Below are 20,673 nucleotides of genomic sequence, written 5' to 3' on the forward strand. Positions count from 1 at the left end.
GTTCTTTTTCTTTCTTGCTCCTCGTGTGCTTTCAGCTCAGGAAGATGCTCACACACCCAAAAGGAAGTAGAAAACGGCTGAAATGAAATTCTTATGGAATCTAGACAAGTTACTGAAATAAATCTAGTTCGTGCAACATGAGACAATAGATGGTCTCTCTTCTTGCACCCCAAAAGTCTCAGCTTACACCCCATTTCATTGCAAAATGGTTAATCCAGAATGAAGGTTTTATATTCCAGATTACCTAATCCGGAATGTGCAAATGGTGTAGATTGAGATTGTTGAAGTTTAGTAGGAAGAAGATGCCACACGAAAGTTAATATTTCTTCCTAATGCTCGTTTTAAACTTGTGCCATCAATTACATATACTATATATAACAACATTTGAGTATAGTTAATTTAATAAGCATTATGGTTAAAATTTTGGAAAAAATATTATTAGTCAAAATGATTAAACCACAAAAACCCGGCAATGGAGGTCCGCAGCAACTTGGAAGAATTATGTTTCTAATGTACAAAGAGTGGAGGGAATAAGGGCAAAGGACTTGTATTCTATCAGTAAAATTAAATTAGGATATCCATCTAGAAATGTTACAAATAAAATCCAAGGTTCCTGCAAATAATGAAAACCCCGGACAAAAATTTCCCAACTCACCACCTATTTCGATGATGGGATAATTAAATGATATGAAGAAATAACAAAAATAGCTGCACCTAAATGTCAGCTGATATTTCCACTTTCTTAATTCCATTTCCTTTGTCATTTTCAGTGGGAAAAGAACTGATGCCAGAAAATTGTGTGCCTGCGTCTTCAACTGGCATTGAAGAATCGTTTGCACTGACATATCCATTACCATAGTATGCATTATCTTTAGCTGTAATCAACTTGCAGTTAACCACATCTATATGTTCTGAATGTTCTTCCATGTTTTGATGATCCCGTGAAACGGAAGGGTGCTTATCAAAGAAGGAAGAGCCATTTGGTAGACCCGAACAAGAACCAGACCTAACCATATCAGTATCATCTTGCTCTTGCTTGCAGCCTGAAGTCTCTTCTAATGATCTGCCCATATCCACATCCCCCAAATCACTGTCTGTTTGAGAAATAGGCACATAAGATGATTCAACAGCACCACAAGAAAGCTCATTTGCAATACCAGTTGAATCAACATCCATCATGTTCACATCCTCAAACTGTTCTCTTTTGGCTTGTGAGTTCAATCCAGCAGAAGACTCGCAGTCATAGCTGGAAGAAACCTTCAATTCTGGACTAGCATCAGATGGCAAAACCTCAGAACCTCTACTACAAGTCAAAGCCTTCATATTTGAGAGGCATTCATCTTGTTCAGTTTGTCCGGGCTCCACTTCCATTTCCACTTCCACTTCTGTCTGAACTTCTGCTATCCCTGAAGATTCGCTAGTTTGAATTTGAAAGCTTGATGTCCGGGCACTACACCTGTCCAGAGGATCAAATTGAACAATGCTTTACTACTCTTCTCAGCAAGAAATTGACAAATATTACCATTAAAAAAAGTTACATGCATTTGACACATCTTCAATTATTGGAATCATTCATATCGTCAAACCTCATAAGATAGGTCATAGGTTCAAATAACCATATGTTATCAATGGGTGCAAACCAACGTCTTAAGTTCCAAAAATTTGGAATCTCACCCAGAAATCAGAGCAAATGCCATCACTACACACATCAAAATGCAAAACCACACACCCGATCTCATATTATCTAAGCACACCCGATAAAACTGAATTTATCACCAAGACATAAGGTTGCCATGTAAACCAAATAAAAGACTATGGTAGAGTACAATGAAGCTTAAAAAACAAAAAAGACCCGAATCTTTTTCTTGGAGATGTATACAAAATGAACAAATCATCAATTAATCTATGAAATTGGCACCAAATAAATGCAGTCCTTAAATATTATAAATAACCAAATTACATACCTAACTTAACAACAGCCTATCAATAAGGTCCCTAAATTGCATCGTAGGTCAATTTTGTCACTAACATTACCCCATCAACGTTTGTTCCTTGAATTTGACAACCAACAGTCAATTTGGTCCCAGATGTTAGGGACTGGGTTTACTAATGCACATTAAAGTTGACAGATCCTAACATCAGGTGCTTCAATAATCACTAGCTATCAATTTGAGAGACTACTTTGTTTTCTTCATAATTTCAACGACTAAAATGATTTGTGATAGGTATTCTAGGGAGTGATTTGATAATTTACTCCATATAAAAAGGTAGAGCTGGTGTTCTAACAGTTGCCCTGTTCCATGATTCAAAAGACCAAACAATCCAATACAGGCCATGTTAGTCATCAAAACCACCTACCATAGGCAAAGACACTAAAGCTGTACTCACAAGCTCAACTCAAAACAATGTTAACAGAACCAGCTATTTGGGAAACATCATTGGGGCAGCAGAAGTGAAAATAGGAAGCACAAATACTATGGAATAATTAATGTGAGAGAGAGAAATAAAGAGAGCATTAGCCTCTTCAGCACATAATCACAAGAATACCTGCTATACAAGAGCATGTATGCTCCCTGAGAAAGTACCTCTTCCACCTCCACAGTCATAACCTGAGAAATGTCATGCAACAGAAATGATATTGACAGTTCAAGCACATTATACAGGGTACTCAGACCAAAAAGAAAAATATTCAAACTTGGATTGGAAGACAAAGAAATCTACCTTCCAGTCATCAATCCTATACCAGTTTCCCTGGAAATCCTTGATGTAACAGATGTAATGACCAAAAAATGAAGCATTTAGCATATCAATATGTACTACAACACCATATAGCTTATAAATATCAGATCCATCTCCAGCTTCACTCATATAAGGGCTAAGATTTAAAGTTTCAGGGAAGGCTATTCTCTTGTTAAGTTTTCCAAACCTCCCACTCTGCATGTACACAACACCACAAAAAAGAAATGAGAAAACTTGATAAGAATAGTTCACAATGCATACAAGCCTTTCATGGTTTTAAATATTAGTAGGGATTAAAATCAGTTATGGTATATAATCATGCTAAATCCATATTCATATCACATGAAGCACATGATGGGAAAGTACTAGGAATTATACAGTTGATATCTAAAGATTAAAAAACTTGTAGCATGACAACTTAGCCAGGCGGTCTAGATCAAATTACCAAGACCTGAAATCTTTTCAAGGCAATTGTAAGAATATTTGGAGCGCATTTCACCGTAAGGCGTTTCCATGCTTTGACATAATCCTTGCACCTGACAAGCAGCAGGAAAACTTGTTTAAGAGCAGGATCTTCCTAACAGCAAAAATACATTATCAAAAGCAAATGTTTGAAGTCTATTTTCATGAAGAAAACTTACTTCCTGCCAAATAAATAAGAAATCTGGTATAACCAGACCAAATGTTTGACAGGATACATTGTCTAATCACCACCTTCCAAATTCTTTAATAAAAGCTAAACCAAAACAACAAATAACTTGAATGCATAACATACATAATCGAATCCAATAAATGTTTGTATAGTAAAATTATCAATGTGTCATTTTATGGGGACAGGGGTCAGTACAAAATGTTTTTATCATAGTTACATAATTTTTATAGAAAGCCTGTCGTCTTAACAGCCTTGATATCTTGGTCACCAAAATTAAGGGCTATGGTCAACTTTATGCAGATGAGACTAATAGCTAATAATATTATTAATTCATTGCATTGTTACTGTTCATGGTTTACCACTACAGAACATCTTTGTGAACTTAATTTTCTGCCTAGAGGGAGGAGGGCTACTTTCCATTTCAATTCATAATCTAAAAACATCATGTAATCCTCTACATTCAATTAATCAAACTACAAAAACAGTTATTATAACTAAATATTATTTTTAAAGGATGCTGACATCAATGGCAAAGAAACAATATTTAATGTGATATTAAACATTGTTATGGTACAAGTATCTTTCAACAGGAAGAGTATCCATACCCCTCACATTTATACATATTTTCCCCATCAAGCCGCTCCTTGGCAGTAAACTGGTCTAGACATTCCTCCAAGGAGGCAGCATCTCCATGAATTTCAACTGTCAAGTCCATCATATTTTCATACTGATTTGAAATCTTATCACATTTTGTGCAAATCACCTATTTAGTTTCACAAGAAAAAAGAATACGACATACAGCCACATCCTTGTTAGTATCAAAATAACAAAATGCATTTTATATCATTTTATAAAGGTGTTATTCCCTAGTATACTGAAAATGCTTCTTCCATTAGAGTGCTGCAGAGCAATTATCTTTCAAAGTATTTGCCATGTAGCTATCACAAACACGTAAACATTGGAATAACAGAAAATACCATGGCATTGCCATAAGGATGAACTAAATGGCATTAATTGTGGGGATGAAGAATGATGATCATTAGATTATGCATTTGGAATAGTATATAGTGACTCGCTGTAATTTTTTGGTTTATTTAATGGATTATAAAGATGAATTTACACATTTAATGTTTTTTCACCCTTTCTGTCATTGTGACTTTATATATAACTTTATTACCTTCAACTTTGAAATGCCAATATATAGATGTATCTTTAATTATTGATCACGATTCATGAATCCTAGATACACAATATTTTTATGAATCAAGATTTGACAGCCATCATGCTAATAATAACAAATTTATAAATTTTCCATAAATTAATTTTTTTTTATTGTTTCCATTCCAAACCATAAACTACTGTAATTGTATTCTTGTTGTTGACACATGTATCCTGTTAACTGCTTATGAAAATTAAGACCAGAAAACATTCATTCTAACAGGTTTTATTAATATATATTATTATTATTTCTAAAAACATAAAATTGTTCTTGAAAATAGAAACCAAATAGGATATTAGGTTGCTCTCCAAAGTCCAACCTTAAATAAAGCTGCATGATTTGGAGTCTTAGCAATTAGTCAGACTAACTAATAAAGTTCAAAGATAGGCAAAAAAAAAAACACAGCAAATTTCACTTAATAATCCCACGACAAATTAATCATTAGTCTCTATTTACATTATATATGTAATGAAACAGTAGAAAGGCATTCATTCTAACAAGAAATGTTTATTTCAGTCTGATTAGATGTCTAACCTCAGATTGAAGACGACCACCAAAAATGTGTTGAATAAGGGTGGTCTCCTGAAGGTTAGGAGGGACAGCTTTTTCTCCACCAAATTCATCAAGGCAAACAGATTGCATCGTATCAATGGAAAACCTACAAAAATGTATTGAAAAAAATTACCTTCTACATCTTACCAAACACAATATAAGATCTAGACATCATTCAAAACAGCACTACAAAAAGTGAAATGACATTGCAAGGAAAACCAAACCTCATGAACTCGTGAGCATCCTCTTGTTTTCCATAGCCCAGTGTACCACCAATATTAGGCAAACGAGAGAGAATATTCATAGGAGAAAACGCCTGTGAACTTAGCCTTGTTCTTTCAACATGATTTTCAAATTCACATAGAAAGCACCAATCATTACAACTGCCTGAAGAACCAACAACGACAACATAAGCATAAAGAATAGTTGACATCCAGGAAAAAAAGGTGACTTATGATATTACATTCTCTGCGGTGGCCCTTCTCCAACAAGTAGGCAACAAGTGGCTTTGTGAATGAGAGGCACTGAAGAACCACATTTGCAAAGCAACTAAACAAAAAGGCAATAAAAGTAAATTAATTCCCATATCCTCTTATCACAATTATCAGATAGTGCAATAAAGCTGAAGCTCAACCTGTTTCCACAATTCAATAGTCCACAAGGAGGAAATCCTGGCTTGTCCCAGTTGAAAAACTTGACAAATTCATCGTAAGGAAAAAGAACCTGAACAAGACAAATTCATCGTAATTTTAATGTGCAGGTGAGAAAATATATCAGATTTAGCCTGTAAACAAAATAACATGCGAGACTCAAAAGCACTGAGGCAAGGCTCCAGAAAGGGTCAGCACTGTGTGCCGATTGAGGAGCTGCCTGTTGAGTAAAGAGCAAGTCATTCCAATGTGACTTCCAATTCAAGGGTCTAAGACCCCAAAATAAAATCAAGAGCACAGCACTGGTGCTTTATGAAGTTCAGGGGATGCACACCTCTGATCAATTATAATGAAAATAATTCTAACAACAATTTAACATTCTAATCATGATGCTAAAGGGGTAAAATAATAAAGTTAACAACTTCAGTCTTTCAGGCCCCCCTTTGCAGCAAGCAGCTTATGGTTTTGCAAATTGGAAATCATAAGCTTATATTCTTATTATCTCGTGTATTTGCTTAATAAGGAAGACTAATGAAAAATAGTCACATATATTAGTATTTTTCTTTACTAAGGTGCATGCTTTTTGGCACATCATCTAAAGGCAACAAAATCTAGCACTCAAAGTTTCCATTTCTCTATAGCTACCTGCAATAAGCAAAGCCCATAACATTAATTTATTATCAACACTTCCATTAAAGAAAATTACATCTTTAGCCTGCTTGATTGGCCTGGAAATTGCTCCATCTCCACAGTCAGGTATCAGTGCAATTGACGACGAGCCTTTACCCCCAGCAGCAGAAGTCTTAAACCCACGATTAATTACCCCATTCTGAGCCGAGCTTCTTGCATTGGTCCCATGAAAATTCTTGCACACTGTCTTATGCCCAGACATCCAATGCGACTGCTGACATGCTTGTGAACTGCAAAATCCACACAAATGCAAATTAAATTCAGCCCTCTCCTTCCTTTCCCATTTAAAAGGAAACACTAATACTATTCCCACCAAATTTCTTCCAAAAAAAAAAAAAAACAACATAAACCCATCAAGGGAGATATAAGGTGGGTTGGATGGTTAAGAGAGAAGGGAAGAGGGGAAAGATTGTGGGTTCGATCCCCTCTCCTAACAAAACTACCATGCTAACAAACTAACATCTGCCGATAAAAAAAAAACATAAACTTGTCAATTTCATTAGCAAACCCTGAATTCATTTCACACCAAGAAACATACTCAATTAACTAACAAGTAACAGCCAAAAACTACAACAAGAAGACAAATGGGGTCTAGCTTAGTTGATCGAGCAGTGTGCCTCTATACCAATGAATCAAAACAACTACCACAAGAAACACCATCCTCTAAATTACCACAATAATAAATAAATACCTTAGTCAATTAATTAACAAAACTCCTCATAATCACAACGATCACATTGATGATTGAAGGGAAGCTACCATACCAATATCTGACAGCTTTGCAGCGCGAGCATTTCTTAGGGGCGGGCGTGGCACAGACGGCGCAGAGAGGATCAGCGGCGGCGGCGAGAGCGCCGGGCATTGGGTCGGCGGCGGCGAGGGCGTGGTGGTCCCCTTCGAAATTGGCGTCGACTAAGAAGTACTTGGAAGCGGTGGCCTTGACGAAATAGTGAACCCCAACGGCCACGACGATGACGGAGAGCAACAGTTGCAGGAACCAATTCAGATCCCACGACGCTCCAACCGCAACAAGCATCTACGGCGTCGTCGATTGTGCCCCCTTGCCTGCCTGCTCCGATGATTCTTCTAGGGTTTTTCCATCGATCATGCAATCTCTTTCTATTATCTATTAATTAGGGTTTTCTCCCTTCCCTTCCTATTGTTCCTCTTCCAATTTTAAATCTTTATCCTTCTTCTTTCTCTGTATCCCTCACTCTGGCTCCCTCCTGAATCTCTCTTCCTTCGGATCAGAACTTCGAGAAAGTCGTTAATATAATAATAATAATAATAACGATAATAATAATAGTAATAATAATAAATATATCAATATAATTATAACATGAGTAGATTAGACTTCCACCAATATTACAGGTTAACTAACCGTAAATTTAAATATATCAGCCGAAAAAATTATTTTAACATTTTTATTTAATTTGTATGTTTCTATCAAATTCTACATGATACTCCTGTTTTTATTTTTATATTACTTTTACTTCTCTTGTGTTAAAGTTGTTAATTAATATTAATTAAATATGTGAACACACGAAATTGTCTTAATATTTTTTTGTTAAATATTCAATAACAGATTAACAATTGACTCTCTTAATAGACTTTTTTTAAGACAATAACAATTAATCTTTTAATATTTGACTTGTTAACACTTGAAGAAGAAGATGTAGTTTTGGGTTGAGATATTATAACAAAAAGAATGAACTAAAAAAAGAAAAAAAAAGAGTGTTAACACATGCGTATCAACTAGGTGGATTCACATCCAACAAAAAGTTGAATTCAAATCCAATATGAGAAAAAAGAAAAAGAAGAGAGAGTGTTAAAATATTTTCAGGTTGAAAATAGTTCTATATTTTTTATGAAGGTAAGAGGAAAAAAAATATAGATATTTTAGACATAAATTTTCAATAAAAATCATATGACAAATATATGTCTCCTTTCTTAAATGGTGTCTAGAAGAAAGATACGAGTATAATATGAGTTAAACAATTAAAAAAAAATTTTATAAGGTAAAAAAAAGACAATGAATACAATTTAAAAAAATGCAAGAAATATGAATATAATTTACTCGTATAATTTTGTGTAGTAATGTAAAATATTATATATATATATATATATATATATATATATATATATGATACTACTATAAGATAACTCTTTTATTCTCACACCTTCGTGGGACACCTTTGCTTCTTGGGAGCTAATCAATGAATGTCCTCCACCAATAACATTGGGACGAATAGTAAGTGATTTATGTTTTTTAATTAAATAATATCAAATTTGAATATTAATTGATTTTTAAATATAAAATAAGTGGCGCTAAGAAATATTTATGTGTGTTCACAATTCCACCCATATATATCATGTTAAAAAAAAAAACAATGAATGCCCCTATCATAAGTCATAACTATTTATAAGAAAGAAAAGCGAACAACTTAATTACACCAGAAAGAAAAAAACCGTGATAAAGTGATATTATATTGAATTTGATTAAAAGATGGTTATTGATTATTTATTGATGACACGTAAGGATTAAGAAACTAAACAATGGCACACGTGTTATATTTGTGCCTATAATGTCAAACATAAATCTGGTAAATAATATATTCTTATTAAATTTAAAACATTATATTTATCAGCCAAAAAAAAGTAAATTATATATTTATACTATATCTATATATATATATATATATATATATATATATATATATATATATATATTACACGTGAGTTTTTAATTTTTTATTTTGAAATGTAATTTTTAAAATAAAATGCATTCAATCAAAATGGAGCTGAAATAATTTTAACTCAATTTCAAAATATTTTTATATTTATTTTTAAAATCAAGAATTTTTTTTAGTAAATTTGACTTTTAATTTTTAAAGCACTTTCATTATCACTGTCACTATTGCCTTTGTCACTTCTATTGTTGTGTATTATATATCTTTACTTATTATTGTGTTATTTTTAATATTTTTTATTTTTTGTAATTTATATTTTTCGAATTTGTTATTATTTTTAACATGTTTAATTTTTTATTCTTAATTATTTTTAGTGCAGTTTTTTGTATTGCATTATTTAATAGTGGGAAAATATAAGATATAATGATTGACTCATTTTATCCATTTTTTATTTGCAACTATTTGAAACTAAGAAAATTGTGTACCAAAAAACAAGAAAAACTAAAATCTATAGATTTGATTTTTAAAAAATTTGAAACTAAAAATGGAAAATAACCCCGAACGTGAGTTTAGTTGATATTTTTTATCTATAGGAGTTGAAGATAAATATAAAAAATTTATAGCGATTGGCTTACTTGCTAAGTAAACAAGTTAAACCTCTTTGGTAAAAGTTAATTAATATTATTTTATTTTATTAATTTCATTTCATTTAAAATATAAACTTGTTTTCTAAAACCTTTTTCGTTGAAATTTAATATAAAAATAAACAGGTAATTGAAAATAGAATCCCAGTTGAATGAAGGATATTTTAAACTTTGTATCATTAAATAGAGTAAAATCAATCAAGGTTTGTTTATATTTTGGTTTGTCATACATAAAAAAATTATTATATGTTTTTAGCTCCTTAAATTAGGACATTTTTATTTTTGGTCCCTCAAATTTGAATTTATTTTTTTAAGTCCCTTGATTTTAAAAAATAATATTTTTAGTCCCTCCTATAGTAAAAAAAAAAATTGTAACAAATTATGCATCTAAACTGTCAAAAATCAATAAGTGAGACTAAAAAAAACATTTTTTAAATTTGAAGGACTAAATAAAGTAAATTTAAATTTGAGAGATTAAAAACAAAAGTTATTCAAATTTAAGGGACTAAACATTTTAAATCTCTTTATGCATGGTTATTAAAGTTTAGTGTCAACTCGTAAAACCACACGAACTTTCATGTTTACATTCACAAACCTATTTAACTCATAAGCAATTTGACTTTTGAGTAAGCTTGAGTATACTCAAACAAACTTGCCAGAGGGGCGGTGTTGGATGAAAAGGGGGCACGACAATGAGATTTGGAGGTGGAGGTGAAAGGACAACAGGGTGGTTACGGAGGGAGTGCAATGGTGAAATTTGGGAGTGGAATGAAGGGTCGACAATGGGGTGATTGCAGAAGGGGTGCGATGATGAGATATGGTGGTGGAGGTTAAGGAGCGATGGGAGTCGTGATGATGGTGAAGGGTGTATGGTGGTGGTGGACTGGAAGGGTGAGGGAAGAAGATAAAGGAAAACTCGTCATTTAACTTATAATGACAATTGTTAGTTAACGTCATTTTAGTATAGGAGACCAAAATAATGTAAAAATAATAAGGACAAGTATTGAGTGTAATAAGTGCAAAAATGAAGACTTTCTTTTTGTTTGTTGGGATTTGTTCCCATTGTGATTCCATTGTTTCAAAAAAAGGTTTAACTCAATAATAATTGTGGATGCAAGTATTCCAAACAAAGGCTGGCGTTAGTTAGCATACCTTTTTTATTTTATATATAGACAAGTATTTTAAATATTTGAGTTTGAGATGATAAATTAAGTTATAATAATTATGTAATAGTTTATTTGTGCATTTGATAATAATATTTTTTTGGTATAGATCATATGTATTTTTTAAGCGAGACAATCTTATTATACGTTGGATAGGATTATGATGAACATCAAAGCTCTTTGTTCAAGTATTTAAGTAATTATATACTTAAGATTTGAACTTAAAACCACCAATTAAGCTCAAACAGTTTCATTTTAATTAATTCACGCATTTGATGATACATTCAATGATAATACTTATAATAATTTACCTAATTTTTATAGCTAATTATATGTTATTTTCCAAGAGAAAAGTTGTGAGCCTGACATGTCACTATTTCGTACGAGAACATACTATAATCATTGATAATATCCGGATCGTGCAATCATGGTTTGGAAAATTTTCAAGAAAATCTTGTGCGTTTGTTCAAGCAAGTTTTGCATGAGACTGTTCATAATTTTCACTCCCGAACAAGTTTTTGCATGAACAAGATTTTGCTCTCTTATTCTTTTATCCTGTTGTAATGGTTAGAAATAATAATTATAATTGGTTATTTAGCAGTAAAGTCATGTTTCAAACGCAAGCCACCATGGTTAACTTAACTTATTTATGTGTAATTACTTTTTGATGGGTTCTTAGATATCTTATATTTTTATTTTATCTATATATAGATTATATTACGTTTTAGTAAATTAGACTAAATTCAAAATCATATCAATGTAGTGAAAGAAGTTATATTAGGTGAGTCAGCTGCCAAGCTTTATTTCATATGTGTGTGTTTTTGTCTAGAATTATTGGTATCACAAAGCCAGTTATTAATTAAATCCAACTAATTGTGTTAAAAAAAAAGAACCCAACTAGTTTAAGTTAAGTGCATTCATTTAGAAAGATACAACTCTTTTAATGTCGTCCTTTTTTTTTCTATCTATTCACAAATTTTAAATTCAAAATCTTATAATTACGAGAAAATAAAGTTCTTTATGAGTTGAAAAAGTGGATCTTCATCTCATATTAATATAACGAACATGATATATGAGAATTAATCCTAAAAATTATATTTATTCTTCAAAAATAGTTTTTTTAAAAGAATAATTTTTATTTATGATTCTATTAATAAATAAATATTTAAATATAAGACATAGAATTTATTCTTGATTGTAAGTTACTTTAATCAAACAAGTAATTCATAGTTTTCAACTAATTACCAGAAAATTATCTAATATTTAATACATATAGTAATGATAATTTTGATAAAGATATCCATAGATAACTATAATTATTTCATATAATGATTTTGTAAGATAGTTTCTAAGTATATTTTTCAATAGTTCTTTAGATTTAAGAGCTAATTTCGATAATTATTCTATAATGATACTTCAATAGTAATTCTAATAATAAGAAGAAATAGAGATTAGAATGGTAGAAGTTTCCAGAAGAAATAAAAATTAAAAAAGTAAATGGTTTAGAAAGATACAATAAAACAAAAGAAACCAAATTCATTGAGAGTGTGAATGAATACATACACGATGACTTCTGAACTCGTAACCAATTTCGATGTGCGGTGTTGTTGATGTTGGATTTATAAACTTCTAATATTAAATATATATCAGTTTTCTAAATACATAGATCTAATGTTATTTGATGGTTTCACTTAACTTCTTACATCAACCGATTCAACTATTATTTCAAAATTTGAAATGATTTTACTTTTGAGCCGTTTTCAAACCCCACCCGCTCTAATAGACTAGTCGAAAACATCAACTTCTATCAAACCGAACTTCTTTCTCAACTTTTAATCCGCTTATTGATCACCCTTTAACATAACCTTTTATTGTCCTCAAAATAAATTCTATTGAAATCATATAAATTCCATAAATTAGACAATTTTATATAAATGAAGTAACACAAAAAAGACACAAAACCATTATAAATAGAATTCACCATTATTTCAAGACTTTGAAGTCCAAATTGACTCTTAAGCAATAGTACTAGTGGATGGAGCTTGGTTCACCATTATTTAAAGATGTTGAAATTTTGGCACTATGCAAGCCTTTTGTAGAGTTCGGATTCATATATTATCCTTTCAGTAGACAACTAGGTTGGCTTACGATTTAGAAGTTGATTACATGATATATGAGCAACCTTCCACAATTATGGGATTATGGCTGACTGTGTAGGAGTTTCTATTACTAATTTTGTTTCAGTGTAATTTTTTTTAGCCCCTGACCCTCTTGAATGTAAAAAAAGAAAAAGAAAGAAAAAAGAATTCACATAATTTAATTTTGATGTTTCTTTCTAACATTAGAAATCCTATATATTAATATGTGATATATATATATATATATATATATATATATATATATATATATATATATATATATATATATGTGATTCAAATAACTTACACAGGTTTAATTTATATATATTGATAGTATAAAAGCAAATATTTAATAGGACTCATCTCATCGTTATATTATTATGATAATGAAAAAATGACATGATAAAATCATCAAATCTTATAGAATACATCTGTAAATACATTTTGCATCAACAGTATATATATATATATATATATATATATATATATATATATATATATATATATATATATATATATATATATATATATATATATATATATTTTCACTTATTTTGAAGAAAAATTTCCTTTAAAATATTTTTCATTTTAATTTCCATAGAGTTTTTTTTTTATTTCTTATGTCTAGTAAAAATAATATATTGTAATCTTTTTTTTTGTGTGATAACACTGGCAACTAAAAGTACATAGCTTTTGTAAAAGAAATTAAATAGGTATCAATTTCAAAAATCAATATATTTTATAGGAATATATATATATATATATATATATATATATATATATATAAGTCTTAGATAAAAAATATTTATTTTTTAAATAATTCTCAAAAACATTTTATAGTAAATTATTTTTCATATTTTAAGTTTTCACACTCTGTAATGAACAAGATACATCCCAATGATCCCATTCCTGGATCATGATGTCGAATGTTTTCTTCATCCTTTTTGCTTCTTGCACCTTCAAACAAACAGACAAAATTATCCCTTCATACAACCACCCAACCCTATTGCTCCCCGCAAATACCACCATCCAACAACATCTTTGATAACTCTATGCAAGGAAGAAGGTGTGGACGGAGAAAATAACAACAAAGAGGTGTAAAATATGCCTTCATTTTGCGATCATGAACCTGTAATATACTATTTTTTTTTATACTTATAGAACAACCTTTCCAATATTATGACATAGTTCTAGAAAAGTTGTTCCAAAAGTATAAGAAAATAGTGTATTGTGGATTCATGATTTTGGAATGGAGGTGTGTTTTACACCTCTTCGTTATTTTCTCTGTCTGTTCCTTCTTCCCTATACCAGAGTTGTTGACGGTGGTGGTGTTGGGTTGAGATGGGGTGTGGTGGTGTTGGGGGGAGGGTAGATTTCTTTGTTTGGGTCATGTTGGAGGTACAAGAAGCAAAAATAAGGAGGTACAGGAAGTAATTCCCCACTTTGAACTTGAAACCTAGGGAAATTGAAGCCCATTGCTTATTTTTGGGCTCCGTGGCTCAATTTTCTCATATGGTAGTTGTTTATATTTCTTAAGCCACTTCCACCCCGTTGACCAAAAATAAAAGGGACTTGCTAGGTGCACCCAGCACTATTACTGGTGCACCCAACATATTTTAAAAATGGCAATAATGTCCCTCATTGTTTTTCTTTAAATTGACACCAGTATTGTTGTGTTCGCTTTGTGTTGAACGCTTGGTTTTTGTTATTGTGGTTCGGTTTCTCTCGTTGGTGGTCGTTTTGCAAGTGTTGAGAGAGGTAGTGGTTTGGTGGAGGTGAAAGTGTTACCGGTGATAGTTTTATTTCGACGGAGGTACACATTTTTTGACTTTTTTGGGTAACTAGTGTTTTAGTAGATCTATTATTTTTAAGATACGGATGAAGTAAATCCGTAAGTTGTATACGGATGAAGTGCATCCGTAAGACAAAATTACGACATACGAATGTACTTCATCTGTAAGATTTTTACAGATGTAGTTCATCCGTATGATTTATACGGATATACTACATCCATAAGTTTCAATTTGTACCTACGGATGTAGTTCATCCGTATAAAAAATACGGATGTAGTTCATCTGTAAGTTTTATACGGATGTACTTCATCCGTATGTTATATTTTGAACCTTACCGATAAAGTGCATCCGTATAAAACATACAGATGTAGTACATCCGTATGTTTTATACGAATGTACTTCATCCGTAAATTTTTGTTTTTTTAAGATTTATTTTTAAATTGTGAATAATTTATATTTATTTTAATTATTAATATGTTATACTTTTGATTTTTTATGTTTATGAAATTATGAATTGTTTATTTATTTCAAATTGTATATAGTGTAAGTAAAAAATTAAATTATTTAGGTACAAAAATTGTATTTATTTGAAGTAGTAATATGTTAAATTAGTTGTTAGTTATAGATTTTGATATTTTATTTTGTAGTCCCTATAGTGAATTTTTTTTTTTAATTAGGAATTATTAAGTTATTACATGTTAAATATAGTATAAGTAAAAAATGATATGGTGGTGTATATCATCAACTGGATGAATCTCAACGCTTATTTCTGGACGCGTGGACTACACAAATGCAACGTTTGTTGACCAAATCTTCCTTGTTTACTCTTAAACCTCTATCCCCTAGAGAAGTGTGTGATGACCAAATCAGAATGAGAGAAAAGAGAGAACAAGAGAAGGAAAATAGTGAGGCACCACAAAGGAATATGAAAAAGAGTGATACACCCGAGGAAAAGAGTGATACACATGAGAGAAAATTTAATTATTTTGCAGAGGCGAGTGAAGCGAGGAAAGTGTTACCTGCTCATGAACCACTCAATCTACAGTATTGCAAAGACAGTAAAATTTCTACTGATAATTCTAATGAGTTTACTATTTCTATTTCTCCTAGTGTTCAACCATTATTGCAGGAATTTAAAAATGTCTTTCCTAAGGAGATTCCTCATGGACTACCACCTTCAAGAGGCATAGAACATCAAGTTGATCTCCTCCCCGGAGCTTTATTGCCTAACAGGCCAACTTACAAAAACAATCCCCAAGACACTCAACGTAAGGATGCACATGCCAAAGTTGAGTATGTGAAAAGATTGTATGACCAAGTAAAGGTGCAAATTGCAAAGAAGAACGAAAGCTATGTCAAGCAAGCCCACAAGGAAAGGAAGGAAGTGGTACTTGAACACGGTGATGATCCTGAACATTTGAGGACAAATGTTTTCCAAGAAGGAGGGAATGATGAGAATCATGAAACTGGCCAAATACAGGCTAAAGGCCCAAGTGGAGAAGGACGAAGGCCTAAGTGGAGAAGGATGAAGGCCCAAGTGGAGAAGGATGAAGGCCCAGAGGCAGAGACACTATCAAGACTATTAATTGTTGCTGAAGGCCCAAACTAATTTGAAGGCCCAAGTTAAATAAGTTTTTAGTTATAATTTATTTTTATTGTAATTTTGGCCCAAACTGTTTAGAAGGCCCATGTCTATTTTTTATCTTTTTGTTCAGCTACACTATAAGTATTGGTTTTTGTTTTGAATGAAGAGAAAAACTTTTGACATTTGATAAAATTTGGTGAGAGTTTCTCTCTGAGTTCCTTGTTGAACCAATCTCAGACTTATCAAGGTAATCCTTGTGGCGTCTACCCTGACTTATCTTCCTTCACCGGAAGTGGCGTCATCCAAATCTTCGTAGCCTGTATCAAGTGATCCGTTCCTAGTCAGGTTCACATCATCTGGTATCAGAGCTTCGGCTCTTGATACAGGTTCTATCCTATCCTATTTTTTTTTCTTCGTAATTTGTCTAGGTTTGTGTTTTTGTCCTTGTTCTGTTATTTGCGTTCTTGTTCTTGTTCTTGTTCTTGTCACGTTCTTGTTCTTGTTTCTTGTGTCTTTCAAACTTTGTGTCAAAAAAAAAAAAATTGTTTGAGTTCTTGTTTCTTGTTCTTGTGCCTATCATATTGTATTCTGTCTTTTGTTCATAACTTTTGTTTCAGCCTATTCGAATTCTGTTTGGGGTAAAAATTGCCTAATTGCTGAATTGCTAAACTGTCAAATTTGCCTAATGATGATTGCCTATTGAACGAATTCTAATAGCTGGACGTCTGAAAAAAAAAACAAAAAAAAATAGAGAGAAAAAAAAAGAAACGAAAAAAAAAAGAAAGAAAGAAAGAGAAAGAAAGAAAGAAAGAAAAAAAAGGAAACAGTTGCAAAAAAAAAAAAAAAGTTGCAAAAATTTTGAAAAAAAAAAAAGTGGGTGTTTGATCTTTGAAAACGAAATTGAGGCATTTAGAGGTGTTTTTTTTTTTTGAAAGAAAATCGTGGAACAAATCCCCTTATCTAGATTCTCCTCTGAATTTTGAGCGTTTTGATATATAGTGGACCTCAAACAGACAACCGTAGCAAAAGTTATGAGCATTTGAAGTTTAGTTGTCATATCTGTTATCTTATCTGTTATCCTATCTGTTATCTTATTTGTTATCATATCTGTTATCCAAATTAAATCTAATTTGTTATCCCAAATCTGATCTATTATCCAAATCAAATCAAATCAAAAAAAATTTATCCAAATCAGATTTGTTATCCAAATCTAATCTGTTATCCAAATCAAATCCAATCTGCTATCCAAATCAAGTCCAAGTTGTTATCCCAAATCAAATCTGTTACTCTGATAATTCTATTGTCTTTCCTTTTATTTTATATTACCTTGTGTGTCTAATTCGGTCTATCCAAGAACTTAAGAGGGAGTGAGTGGTAAAAGGCAAGAGTGAAAACATCACACAAAAGCCTATATTGAGAGCATCAAACATGAGTGAACTACCATTAAAGAGAGAAACACGTGAGTAGAGTGTGGTGAGGTCCTGATTTTTTTTTTAATTTACTGCAACATTCTTTGTTCCTTAATCATGGCAAGAGCTGGTTGAACCAATTATCAGACTTATCAAGGTAATCCTTGTGGCGTCTACCCAGACTTATCTTCCTTCATTGGAAGTGGCGTCTACCCTGACTTATCTTCCTTCACTGGAAGTGGCGTCTACCCAGACTTATCTTCCTTCACCGGAAGTGGCGTCTACCTTGACTTATCTTCCTTCACCGGAAGTGGCGTCATCCAAACCTTCGTAGCCTGTATCAAACGATCCGCCCCGTAAGATTCACATCAATTTAGGTGCAAAATTTGTATTTATTTGAAGTATTTCTATGCTAAATTAATTGTTCCTTAAAGTTTTATTTAGTTTTTTTTTGTAGTCCCTATCGTGTAATTTTTTTTGTAACAAAATGACTTGCGTATGATGTATAAATTTTTGATTTGTTGTTAAGATGGACGAAGATCAATGCATTTATGACAATATAATGTTTGAAGAAGTTGATATGGATTATGAAAATAAACAAGAATGTGGTGTGAATGAACCACATGTTGATTGTTCGGATGCTTTTAATACTTCTCAGGTAATAATGTTCATTATTTTGAGTAATTTGATTGAATGTATGTGTTGTAGAAAACATAAATTGTCTGGGTTGTGTTGTAGGTCTTTGGTACCCGAGATGATGTTTTGCAGTGGGCTCGATCGATTGCTCATGAAAACAGATTTGTTGTAGTCACTATAAGGTCTGACACACATATTGGTAGTAGAGAAAGAAGTTTATTTGTGTTAATTGGTCGTGAAAGGAGTGGTCAGTATAGGTGTAGGAAGAAAGAATTTGTTAGAAGAGACACTGGGAGTAGGAAATGTAATTGTCCCTTCAAGCTTCGTGGGAAACTAGTGATTGGAGGGCAAGGTTGGATTATCAAGTTGATATGTGGGTATTCATAATCATGAATTGGCGAAGTCATTAGTTGGCCATCCATACGCTGGGTGATTAACTAAGGATGAGAAGATAATTATTGTTGATATGACAAAGTCAATGGCAAAACCAAGAAACATCCTGCTAACGTTGAAGGAGCACAATGCCAATAGTTGTACAATAATAAAACAAATATACAATGTAAGAAGTGCATACCGTTCTTCCATTAGAGGAAGTGATACTAAAATGCAACATCTAATGAAGCTTCTTGAACGGGATCAATATATTCATTGGTATAGATTAAAGGATGAAGTCGTGGTACGTGATCTTTTTTGGTGTAACCCTGATGTAGTGAAGTTATGCAATGCATGTCATTTGGTGTTTTTTATAAACAACATCTACAAAATTAACAGGTACAGACTCCCACTACTTGACTTTGTTGGGGTGATACCAACGGGGATGACATTCTCTGTTGGGTTTACATATATGGAGGGTGAACGTGTTAATAATGTTATATGGACTTTGAAATGGTTTCGAGGTCTATTTTTAAGACGTGATAGCCTCCCTGTAGTTATTGTAACAGATAGAGACCTAGCATTGATGAATGCAGTGAAAACTGTGTTTCCCGAGTGTACAAACTTGTTGTGCAGGTTTCACATCTACAAGAATGTCAAGGCCAAATGCAAATCCCTAATTGGTCAAAAAAATGCTTGGGAGTATGTCATGGATGCCTGGGGTAGTCTGGTTGATTGCCCTTCTGAACAACAATTCCATGAGTGCCTTCAGAAGTTTAAAATGGCTTGTTCACCTTGGCCAATGTTCGTTGACTATGTTAAGGAAACATGGATAATCCCATACAAGGAAAAATTTGTTACAGCCTGGACAAATAAGGTGATGCACTTAGGCAACACAACAACAAACATGTATTAAAATGTTCAAGTTTTTCTAGTAAGGTTTATGAATTCATGGAATTTAATTATTGTATATGTTTATTGTTTTTTATGTGTTTCACATGTAGGGTTGAATCTGCTCATTGGGCTTTAAAAAGAGTATTACATAATAGTCTTGGAGACCTGTGTAGTATTTGGGATGCCATGAACAACATAATCATGTTGAATGTTGAGCATGTCCTTGGCCTCAGTCTGCTCCTCCACAAGCCCCTCACTCACATACCTACTTAACAGATCCTTCTTCTTCTTCTTCTCTAGCACCCTCCTCTCAATCTCCTTTTCATCTGACAGTGGCACGAGCACCACGAACTCCCTCCTCCTTCTCCCTCTCCCTGGGCCCTTCCAGCCGCTCCAGTACACCATCCTCCTCATCACGGTAACCATAATAACTTGCATCAATCCATTTATAAATGTCATAGAGTGTTCTTCGCTTGCAAAGATCCGGCGGCTTTTCGAAGAGCTCCTTGACGCCAGGGAGCTTCTTGGCAGCCTCGAAGTAGCGATATCCCGGGCCACAACCTCTTGGGTTCGGGACGTCGATGATGTTTTCGTTGAGGTCCGTCATCTTCGCAGAGTGCTTCACATAATTGGGACCGCTGAGCTCGACGATTCAGCGTTCCCAGGGCGATTTTTCAATTTTGATTTTTCACACTGCCCATCCCTTCACTTTGTTACCAAGGAAAAGGGACAAAACCCCTTTGTTTTCACTGAATTCTAGTCTGCATAAGTAAAACCCAGTTACTTAGGTGCCAAAGTTATCAATATTGACCAATTGAGTTATTCGTAATCTCTATCCTAATAAAAC

At 32.6% G+C, this 20,673-nt stretch overlaps 1 protein-coding gene and 1 pseudogene across 2 annotated transcripts; both read right to left on the reverse strand.

Annotated features, from left to right (window-relative positions):
• Window positions 1-482: 482 nt before the first annotated feature.
• LOC114393686 (ubiquitin carboxyl-terminal hydrolase 18-like) lies at window positions 483-7,763 on the reverse strand. 2 transcript variants are annotated; one of them, XM_028355081.1, is made up of 11 exons: window positions 7,267-7,763; window positions 6,519-6,732; window positions 5,797-5,885; window positions 5,626-5,711; window positions 5,387-5,549; window positions 5,145-5,268; window positions 3,997-4,154; window positions 3,191-3,275; window positions 2,722-2,934; window positions 2,548-2,609; window positions 483-1,456 (listed from the first exon to the last, which is right to left on the reverse strand). In XM_028355081.1, exons 1-11 carry the CDS (start codon window positions 7,536-7,538, stop codon window positions 715-717), a joined length of 2,208 nt encoding a protein of 735 aa, XP_028210882.1. In that variant the 5' UTR covers window positions 7,539-7,763; the 3' UTR covers window positions 483-714. The 2 variants fall into 2 exon arrangements, with proteins under 2 accessions (XP_028210882.1, XP_028210881.1); XM_028355080.1 differs by having other exon boundaries at window positions 3,185-3,275.
• Window positions 7,764-19,970: 12,207 nt separating this feature from the next.
• On the reverse strand, window positions 19,971-20,499 carry LOC114391728 (annotated as a pseudogene).
• Window positions 20,500-20,673: the final 174 nt, after the last annotated feature.

Source organism: Glycine soja, chromosome 17 (assembly GCF_004193775.1).
Source record: "Glycine soja cultivar W05 chromosome 17, ASM419377v2, whole genome shotgun sequence".
Classification (NCBI taxonomy): domain Eukaryota; kingdom Viridiplantae; phylum Streptophyta; class Magnoliopsida; order Fabales; family Fabaceae; genus Glycine; species Glycine soja.

Coding starts and splice junctions, on each gene's coding strand:
- LOC114393686 (XM_028355080.1), bottom strand. CDS start 7,538: ATGCTTGTTGCGGTTGGAGCGTCGTGGGATCTGAATTGGTTCCTGCAA. Junction 2,610..2,721: donor ATAGGATTGATGACTGGAAG/GTAGATTTCTTT, acceptor GACATTTCTCAG/GTTATGACTGTGGAGGTGGA. Junction 1,457..2,547: donor TACATGCTCTTGTATAGCAG/GTATTCTTGTGA, acceptor TCCTCTGGACAG/GTGTAGTGCCCGGACATCAA.